The 10,859-nt window shown below is 38.4% G+C and overlaps 1 protein-coding gene across 3 annotated transcripts in view; it reads left to right on the top strand.

The window, feature by feature from the left end:
* Positions 1-1,260: 1,260 nt before the first annotated feature.
* The window catches only part of LOC122845138 (voltage-dependent T-type calcium channel subunit alpha-1H-like), a 32,286-nt gene continuing 22,687 nt past the window's right edge, over positions 1,261-10,859 (top strand). Inside the window, exons 1-10 of one of the 3 annotated variants that reach the window (XM_044141212.1) lie at positions 4,158-4,208; positions 4,507-4,556; positions 4,681-4,735; positions 5,787-5,959; positions 6,186-6,279; positions 6,375-6,499; positions 6,648-6,736; positions 7,690-7,849; positions 8,938-9,232; positions 9,728-9,820. In XM_044141212.1, coding sequence (XP_043997147.1) covers positions 5,814-5,959; positions 6,186-6,279; positions 6,375-6,499; positions 6,648-6,736; positions 7,690-7,849; positions 8,938-9,232; positions 9,728-9,820 — 1,002 coding nt within the window. In that variant the 5' untranslated portion in view covers positions 4,158-4,208; positions 4,507-4,556; positions 4,681-4,735; positions 5,787-5,813. Of the gene's footprint in view, positions 1,445-4,154; positions 4,209-4,506; positions 4,557-4,680; positions 4,736-5,786; positions 5,960-6,185; positions 6,280-6,374; positions 6,500-6,647; positions 6,737-7,689; positions 7,850-8,937; positions 9,233-9,727; positions 9,821-10,859 lie in introns of those variants that run through there. The other 2 variants (XM_044141210.1, XM_044141211.1) reach the window with 2 other exon arrangements.

Genomic DNA, 10,859 nt, shown 5'->3' with positions numbered 1-10,859 from the left:
TGTTTGTTTATGTTCAGTCTGGTAGAAGAAGAAAAAAAGAAGCAGAAGCTTTGACTGGCAAATGGCTGGAATTAATGAATTTCACCGCGGCCCCCCCTCGGCGTCCTCCCCCCTCGCTTGCAAGAGAAATCCAACTCCTTTGCCAGAAACTCGACATGATGAGCGATCCTGAGTTGAACACAGCTGTCAGACGTCTGCAGACATTCTGCTTTGATATGCTCTATGTGTGTTTTGGAGTTGACGACTCCCTTGGATGATTAGTGTGGTGAAAAAGGAGACAGCTGCCAGGAGAAAATGATCAGGGTAAAGATGGTGGCAGACATCAGACTGAATAGTGCGAGCTCCAAACGGTACTCCCTTTCATTGAATGTCCAAGCCTGCTGAATCTGTAACCAACATAGAACTTAGATAGCTTATACAGCAAATCCTGGAAGTGCTATTGACACTTATTTAAGACATTTTAGATTTTTATTACATTTCTAAGTATATGAACCTTGCTAAAATGAAGTTTAGTAATTTTTCTTTGTAAAAAAAAAAAAGAAAAGAAAATCCATTTACTCTAGAAAGACGATAAAGTAAATATTATTCTGCAAATAGACATAGTGAAGGGAGGATACTTAGGGAATGTTGTAGGATTGATGTTAATTTTTAATTGAGAAAGGATTTGATACAGGGATGTGGAAATAAAAGGATAATATTGCACATGTAGGCAAGGCAGTTTCAGAATATTTTAGCAATATTTTGACAAAAAAAATTATGTTTTATTTATCCACTAATTTGACTCTTTGTGGTATAAAATTGTAGTCAATATATAAGTAAATAAATAAATTTTTAAAAAAGCATTTAAACTTGGGATGCTAAGATACAATAAATTGACACCACAGGTAGATATTGCCATTTGGATATATTTTTGGTAATTTATTGATAAATTATCTTATCAATAAAAACAGTTTTTTTTTTGTAACTTCAACATCACATACGTTTTGGGTTGTTTTTTTTCCACAATTAGGTCATGTTGAAAGAGTGCCCAATCCTCCTTTTGCCCCTGCCATGTTTGCGAAACAACTGAGGACGTGGAGGCAGAGACACGTCAAGTTTAAGAGTCGGTTCATATACCTGGGACAGCCAGAACAATTTATTTAGCTAAATTGCTCTGGTTGGTTAATATCATTGTTGATGGGCGCAGACAGACACACACTATAAAAAATGACAAAAATACTATAAAAGAGTTAATTGGGGCATCGAGGATAAAAGGTATAGGTGCTCAAACTCCCCTGCACGTGCCTGCTCTGCTGTACATGGAAATTACCATGACAACTACAGACTTAACTGGCTTGATTTCTATTATGTGTTTGTTTTTTAATACTCGCAAGAACTTTGAGATAGTTCGCTCTGTCCACAATTTAAGGGCCTGTGCGACAAAATAATCATCTCCTCTTGTCTGGTAAGTGTAAAGCTCATTAAACCGGGGATTTAATTTGAAAATGTATCTGTTAACCAGTTAATGCTAATTTGTGCGTCACCGTGTTTGCAGTCTGTTCCGGTTACTCCTGCTCGCCTTCTTACATTTGAGTTTTCCTACTTTAATTTTGTTATTTAACGTAACCGCGAAGCTTCCTTTCTAACATATTGGTGGAAAGAAATAACTATTTCTTTCACTCTACCGGGCACAACAACTTGGTTGCATTGTTTACAGCATGGATCAGCTGGTTGCGCGAAAGCCGCATGGTGTCGAGATCCACAGAAATTCCCGAAGAGATCTGGAGAACGACACACCAGGGTTGTAAGGGAGGAAAGAAATAGCACAAGAGAAAAGACACGATGGAGGCTTATAGATAAGAGGAGATATAAGCTGTTTCTCCCCTCTGTTACTATGGGCAACGTAAGGTCGCTCGTTGACAAAATGGATATAGCAGCGCTAGCCGGAAGTCAGAGCCCAGAGTATAGTTTGGTGTGCTTTTCGGAGACATGGCTGCACGAGGATATTCCTGACGATAATGTTTCCATTATGGGCCAGCAGACGGTTCGGGCCTACAGGGACTGGACTGAGAGCGGGAAGGGGATAGGGGCCTGCCGTTCCAGTCAACAACCGTTGGCGTAATCCCGCTCATAAAGCTATCAAGGAGCGAATCTGTTTGCCGGACATTGAACTTTGCGCTGTTGGTCTACCTCCATCACTTTTACAAAGCGCTCCCCTTAGGCAGATCCTATTGGTCTGCTCTATATAGTGGAATTTATTGGAAACTAGGATGGTTGTTTGGAGTGTACCTTCCAGACTACTCAGGTCTTCTGGTTTTGTTCTGTTCTGCAGCCCCAGCACCAAAACCAAACTCAGAGATGCAGCATTCAGCTATTAAAGCACCTCAAATCTGGAACAAACTTCCAGAAAACTGCAGAAAAGCTGAAATACTGAGTTCCTTTATACCGAGTCTTAAAACTCACCTATTTAGAAATGCCTTTGAGTAGCACTAACTGGAAAATTGATCAATACATTTGATTAGATGAAATGTAATACTTACTTCTTGTTTTATAATGTAAAGCACTTTGAACTGCCTTGTTGTTTAAATGTGCTACGAATAAACTTGACTTGGAGAAAAATACTCTGAACCACAAGGTGAAGGATGTTCCCTTCCAAGTTTTACACTGCACTCATCCAGCAAAATGGAGAGCTTGTAATTGATTACTCTTCTTTTTGTGAATCCCATGTTGAAACAATTGCACTTTTTTTTTTTCAATGTCAATACAGTAAAGTATTCGTTCTCAATGAGTAGAAAACAGCCAAGATTGCAACAGGGATGAGGTGAGAACAATACAGAGGTGCTTGAAGGTGAAGATCAGAAGAGCTAATTGCTCTGATGGAAATTCCACCTTCACACCTCATCTGCCGCTCTTCTACTCAGTTTCCCTCCGCCAAGCCTGCAGCCGGTCACCTCTTGTTAGAAGACAGCTGGTGAGGCTGCTCTCTGGCTAAGATGCAGGCCTTGGGTATGTGATCCCAATCACAGGAGATGATTGTAGTTTTCATGAGAAACAGGTTTAGGTCAAACCCTATTTACGTCATGGAAGAAGACGTTGAGGTGGTTGCGGAATAGGTTACTCAAAGTCTTTGCCAGCTCTGTGGAGTACTCCCTCTTCAATACGAGGCTGAACCTACAGAAGGACCCGATGATGTGGAAAACCTGCTGTCTCATTCCAGTGAGGAAGACATTATGTCCCTGTGCCTCCAAGGACCAGAGCTACGACCTCTGGTCAAACCACACCGGGAACTCTTGTAGTTTGCCTACCAGCCCAAGCTTGGAGTTGAAGATGCCATCATCTTTCTGCTCAACCATGTATTCACCAGTCAGTGAGCATTGTGGGAATTATGTTTTTCTTTCTCCAAAGCATTCAACACCATTCATTTGGCTCTACTGGGTGAAAAGCTGTCGGGGATGCAGGTGGATCCCCCACCCCCTTGTGTCTTGGATTGTGGGCAGGCTGGCCACAGTTTGAGTGTCGTAAAGCATGGAGGAGGTTGTGTGGAGGGAAGAGGAGTGCAGGAGAGAGCTGTGAGGGAGGGAGACTACCTTAGAGGAGGAGGTTGGGTATGGGATAGAAATGAAGGAAGGGGGGCAAAGTGGCAGAGTAACTGCAGGCATTCCTCCACCTGGCTGCAATAAGGAATGCTAAGTGAGGAAGATGCACTGAGGGAGAACAAGATTCAGTGACAATGCAGGGTGTAGTAGAATAGCTTAAACTATTAAGAAAAGGTTAATTATTGGCTCAGAGTACCAGTGGGTTTCATTTGTGGGATTTTAGGAGTAATAGCTTTGAATAAAAAAAAAATTTAATTGTATTTTATTGAAAATTTAAAACTTTTATTTTCTTCAGTTGAAGTGGTTTGTTTATACTTCTTGAATTTTCTGTTAAAATGTATCTGGCTTTCACAGAATGTCCACGTTTCCTTATGTATCTCAGATTGGACTGTGTTTCTGGAGATGGTTCTGAAAACACATGTTTTTGTAGACAATGCTTGTTTATTGACTGTGTAAAAACAAGATTTGAAAACATAACAGAATGTTAAAGATATCTCATATGACATGGACGTTGCCACGGCAACAGCAGACTTAACTGGCCTCGTTTCTATTGTTTGTTTTTAAATTAGTTGAATTAGTTGATTTTGCTCAGACTTTCAGTGTGGGACCAAAGAAGCCCCCTCTTCTTGTCTGGTAAGCGTAAACAAAATCAAAACAGAGTTTTAATTTGAAAATGTATCAGTTAAATAGCACATTGACTATTAAGGTTTGTTATTGGGTGAGAATACAAGTGGATGTTTTATTTTTATAATTTTAGGATTTATAAGTCTGAATAACATTTTTATTGCATTTTATTGTAATTTCCTTTGAAAAAGGAGTTTTCTTTAGTTTTAATAATTTCTTAATATGTTTCAGGACTTTTGAACTTGATCCATATATGATACAAAAATACCCCGTTTTGTCCACTAAGCAAAAGTCTCTTTTATTTTAGATTGGATTTATGTCTTGAAGATGGTTCTAAAAACAAAATAGTGGCGACAAGTGTGTATTTTCTTTGCTACAAAAAATGGTTAAAATTTCACACATTGTGCAAATATGATAATTACCACGACAACAACAGGCTTAACTGACCTGATTTCTACTGTTTGTTTTTAAACACTTGCAGGAACTAACTGAGATAGCTGTGTTCAAACTTTCAGAGAATCCTCTCTTCTTGTCTGGTAAGTGTAAAGATAAACAGCGATTTAAAATGTACCCGTCAGCCTATTAATGCTAATTTATAATCTGTCGTGTTCAAAACAAATGGAAAATTTATGCATATTCTAACATGTTATCAATTACTCCTATTGCAAATATCTTACAGTAAAATTACTTCAAGTCTTTAGACAAATAATTCCAAAATGAAGCAAACGATGTGCTAGTTTTATATGCTGAATTGTGCATGTAGTTGTGAGGGACCAGGCTGGTCAGTCATGAGTACACAGTAGTAGATTTTCAAAGAACATGGGTTTTATTCCCCAAAATAACAAAATTCAAACAATTATTACGGGGCCTTTTAGAAGAAGGTGTGGGAACAATCATCTCTTCTTGAATGTAAGCTAAACAAAGGAGATGATTGTAGTTTTCATGAGAAAACAAGTTTAGGTCAAACCCTATTTACGTCATGGGAGAAGAAGTTGAAGTGGTTGCGGAATATAAATACTTCTGTTTTCGCCTGGGCGACAGACTGGACTGGAGATGCAACAGTGAAGCTGTCTATGAGAAGGAACAGAGCAGACTGTACCTCTTGAGGAAACCAAGATTCTTCAAGGTTTGCAGCAAGATGCTGCAGTTTTTCTATAAGTCTGTTGTTGAGAGTGCCATCTCTTCTGCTGTCATCTGTTGGGACAGCAGCATCAAAATCAGGGACCTGAAAAGGCTCAATAGCTTGATAAAGAAGGCTGGTTCTGTTCTGGGGACGACTGTGGAACATTTGGAGATAATGATGCAAAGAAGGATATTACACCAAGTAAAGAAATTCATGGACAACCCTGACCATCCTCTTCACGAGACTGTCTTCAGAAAACAGTGTCTTCAGTCAGAGGCTTCTTCAAATTAACTGTAATACAGACCACTACAAGACTTACGACAGTCGTGGCCATCATAACACTTTGCAGAATTTGAATTAATGAGTTGCAACAATGTATAATTTGGGATCAGCAAAGTATTTTTGAATTTGAATTTAAACATAAGGTTAACAGTACCTGTATCTCTATTTTTACTGCAACACAGGGACAAGCTCAGCTGCTGTACATCACTATGACTGAGACCAATGACCAACTGATGACCCAGTATGATGCAACAGTCATCACACCATTACCAGAAAACGGGGAGCCCAGATCGTCCTTGGATGACTCAAATGACTCAGCCTTCCAGCGGTTCTGCACTAAGTTTCTCTTTAGCCAATATCCTTTGCTAATTACTTCAGGCGATATTTGTATCAATATCACCTGATATATCACCCACTAGATACTAATATTAGTATCTAGCACCACTACTAGCTCTTTAACCTATCTAGCTCTACTCTCCATTTTTTTTAGACTGATCAGGTTGCAAAATTTGTAAGTTGTAAGTCTCAACCTCTGTTGCAATTGAATAATTTTATTAGGTTTTGTCCTTAACGTCACACACTTGGCCAGGCTATCTGGCTTTTTTGGTGATAGCGGTTGGCTGTCTTGTTCATGGAATTTACTTTCCTTGCATAGACGACTATCTCATGCAAAAGGTGAGAGTTAGACCTGAACTCATTTAGTCATTTGTAACCATGAACTGTAGTCATTGTCTGCCAGTAATGCATGAATTTCACTTGTTTCCAATCAGATTGCATCACGCGTGATGCTTGGCTACTTCACTGGGGAGCTGATAATCAGAGTGAAGGCCCTGGGCATCCAGGAATACCTGACATACAACTGGCACTATTTCGACATCTTTGTTATTTGTATAGAGTTAGTAATCCTATAAGACTCAGGTCAATTTTGTGTCGCAATGTCAACCATGTCTGAAACAAAGTAAATGAAATATAAAATGTTGTTGACGGAACATCAAAATCCTCCATAATACATATTTTTTTTGTGTTTGCTACTTTCTCCTCAGGGTTGTGGACTTAATTCTTGAACTGTGTGACATACACCTATCACTCTCCTATTCATTTTCCCCAATGCGACTGTTGTGCAGAATTGAAGGTAATCTTGACTGTCACTTGGACATTTACCACAGTCTGCACACTTTACTGCCTGGATGCAAAACAGTACTGGTCAGCATTCCTACACAGTATGGATGGAGGAATAGATGGACTTTATTTAATATTTTCCTGGAATTCATCCATCTGTCAGATTTCACATTGAAAGTCTCACCAGAGCAGAACTATATTTATAAGGAATTTTCACATGAAATATGTCTGCCAGTTATTTTTATTAGATTGTAGTAAATAAATATGTCAACTTTAAAGTGAGATAAAATCCTAGGAATTTGTGCAATGCCAGTCTATCAAATAAAAATTACTTTCAGTGATCAATTCACATCTTAAAGGGGCAGCATTGTGTAAAATCAACTTTTTTGAGCTTTGCATCAAAAACCTTGTCCTGATTCTTTCATGCATGTTTGAGAAATCCTTTAATCTCTTGTGGCAAACATTCAGCTGTGCAAAACACCTGAGTGGACCCAGCACCGCCTTCGAGCTTCCAAGCTTCTGCCACACAGAGCAGCCCTCCCTTGTGACTTCCCCACTCAGCTCCTTCAGCAGCAATTACCAAACACCTGGTGAAACTGCGAGTCTGCTGAGCTCATTATACGAGCTACTTCTCAGTGAAGCCCTGGTAAAAACGTTAAAGGATTAGTAGAGGAGCAGTGTTGAGGCTTCGTCAAGGCAGAGTGTTGGAAAGAGCAGGGCTTTCTTAAAGACAAAGGCCCAATTTCAGGGCGTCAAACTACAATGTCAAATTAGGTCATATTTCACTGATACAGGATTTTTATAACAACTGAAGGTTACATATGAATGTGATCTAAGTAGATGAAATACACATATTGGTGCCCCTTTAAAGCTGAACATAGAACCATAGATATCTATGTTGACACAAAAAAGTCCTGAGTGAGATAAAAAACCCTGAAGCTTATCCAGTTGTCTTTACCTCTACAGAGATGCGCAAGTTGGTGACCATGCTCCTAGGGCTCCTGCCCATGCTGGGAAATGTAATCTTACTCTATGTACTCGTCATATACATCTTTGCCATTGTGGGAGTCCAGCTGTGGGCAGGGGACCTGCTGAACCGCTGCTTTTTGCCAGATGAGATGCTTGCGTAAGACACCTTCCAAACATTTTTTTCCTCTTCTCTCCTGCCTTCATTAAGCTCTTTGGGAATATTCAGTCAGTGAGATCATTCACCAGTTTAAAACTTTTATATTTGTCCTTGATGTTTCTCACAGATCATCAGAGGAGCTAAATGAAGATTCTTCATAGGACCAAAAGAGTATCAATCCAATATATAGAAAGAGGAAAGAATAATTGTCATAATATGTCCTAATGTGAATTAAACAACAAGTAATACTATTAAATTAAATTCAAAAACCTAAATTTAAATTGTGAAAACTATGCATTAAAGCTAGGGCTTAAACAGTTGGATTAATTGTGATAAATCAATTACTGAAATAATTATCAACTAATTTAGTAATTGATTAATCATTAATGTTAGTATATAGATTGTAAAACATCCCAATTGCTGAAGGAACAGCGCCCTCAGAGCTGTTATTTAGCCAAAACTGTGCAAAGACTATCTGTAAAAGAACATATACAACCAAGGACACCTCAAGTGTCACAGTTTTAACTTTAAGGTTAAAATTCTGTAAAAATGAATAAATAATAAAATTCCTAAAACTGTTTTGATGTTAGGTCAAGAAGAAAGGACTCAGCTTCACTCATGTTGATCTCAGAAATATTTTCGTCAGCTGTAGTTGGAACAAATTATCATATTCCCACTAAAAGAATGATATGTTAATATATTTTAGGCAACATAATCTTTATTTTCTTATTCAAAAATGGAACTGTAATATAACATAACCTCTGTTTAAGAGGTTGAATGAAAAATCTGCAGCGTGTATCAATTTTTAAAAATCTGATTACTCGATTAATTGCCCGACAATTGATGGAATAATCGATTGATACAATAGTTGTTAGCTACAACCCCATAAAATAGTTGTGTCTTTACTAGACCCCAATATCTTGCTGGTTAATCTTTCATTACCACACCAATCATTTTAAACTCTCAAGGCTCATAGCCTCTGCCACTGGGAAAAAAAAAATCACTTTTCAATGAACAACAAAGCCATACTTCAGAAATATGGCTGTTTTTTTATAATTTGAATCTTTCATGTGCTTCAATTAACACAGAATGTACAGCAACTTAACTCCGAGCTACCACTCCGTCCCTGGCGAAAGAGCTCCCTTCATCTGTAGCCTCGACGATGGCATGCGGTACTGTAAAGACATACCTCCCTACCGTGAAGGAAATCTCACCTGTACATTACCCGCTCCCCATCTGGATCCACTTGCTTCGACCCGTAATGGTAGTGAATGTGTTAATTGGAATGCATACTACAACATATGTCGTTCTAGTGGAGAAAACCCAAACTTGAACTCTATCAATTTTGACAACATCGGCTACTCCTGGATTGCCGTTTTCCAGGTGAGTTCCAGATTTTTCTCTATTCGTCACTCTGTCACTTTCTCCATATACGCTACATTGTCAAAAGTATTTAATTTTCTGATTTCACACACATATCAACCTGAGTAACGACCCTTTAACTGCCCTGAGGACGCCAGTGTCCCCATTGACCTATTGACCTGCATGCGACAGTATTTGGGGTGACAGTTAAAGGGTTAATGTCGAGCTCAGAGTGGACTACTTCAAGATTTGCATTTCTCTGCAGACATGCAAGGTTTAAATTATAATTACTGTAAACTTTACGAAAGGATGATCTGAACTTTACAACTATCTAATCTATCCTGTCTTGGGCCTGGACTTCTATGTGTTCATCCAAGGTTTTTATAACTCTAACCCACGTGATCTTGCTTTTATTCTGTCTTACCAGAGAGTCAAGTCACATTTCAGATAATTTTTTGCTGTGCTTTTTTTTTTGCAACATTTTTCCCTTTATGTTTTCTGTCTTTTTCTCTTCAGTCTGTCACACTGGAAGGCTGGTCTGACATAATGTACTATGTGATGGACGCAAAATCCTGGTGGAGTTTTGTGTATTTCATCGTCCTCACAATTGTAAGTTTCTGTCTGTATCAGCTGGCAATCTATGGATTTTTTTGTTAAGTCCCAAAAAAGCCTCAGGGCAAAAGGTTGTAGAGAAAATGGACATTTCGTTTGCAGTGCTCAACAACTGAGATTTCCCCATCTGTAAATGATTTGTTATGTCGTTATTTGTAGAGGATAAGGGTTTGTTTGTTTGTTTTTTTGCACTACCTCTGATTAGTATTGCAATAAGTTTTGTGTTCCATTGCAGTAAATTAGCAAATCCACCCTATTTTGTATACAGTCAATACTAACAAATGTTAGGTAATTTAAAATGGCACACACATACACCTTTAAAGAGCGTGCTTATACATTCTTAACTCTTTGGTTAAAACAAATGTGTTAACTGTGTGTTCATAGGACTGCACAGGACAACAGCCAGTATTAGCTATTCAGATAAACACAAAAAAGACACAATCAAAACTGTCAGATGGCTTTATTACCCCATGAAAATAACTCAAAAATAATTAGGGCGTATTTTTTCTTTCTTTCCTCCACATATACATCTAAAAACTTTTCATAACCTAATATTGTAGCAGAAGTACTTTCACTATTCAAGATGCTGCATGAACAGACAAGTAGATACATTATTGCAAGAGAACGCAAAACGCATTGCAAGGGAACGCAGGGGTATTGCGTGGGAATGCAATACTTTTAAAAGGAAATGCAGACTTGTTTTGCTAGGGGATGCATTACTTTTGTGAGGTTTCTTTTTTAACCTTAATGTGCTCAGTCATTTAAGCTTTGCCATCAGAAGTTCAAATGTATGTGTACCACAACTAAAAGAGATGGTTGCTATTAGCTAGCAAGTTTTTTTCTCAAGGTTTCTTTTGCTTAAAAAAAGGGATGATTCCCCCAACTTTCCTCTCCACGCCACACCTAAACATACTGTCAGCAGGATCTTGCTCAAGATGACAAGTGCTACAAAATTATTGATTCAATGCAATCAGCTGGGCTTCAATCTTTCAGCATTAGCTTAGACTTAAACTGAATTTCACTGTATTTGACTGCT

The sequence above is a fragment of the Gambusia affinis genome, linkage group LG15, assembly GCF_019740435.1.
Source record: "Gambusia affinis linkage group LG15, SWU_Gaff_1.0, whole genome shotgun sequence".
Classification (NCBI taxonomy): Eukaryota; Metazoa; Chordata; class Actinopteri; order Cyprinodontiformes; family Poeciliidae; genus Gambusia; species Gambusia affinis.
This window is presented reverse-complemented; position numbering and strand designations above follow the sequence as displayed.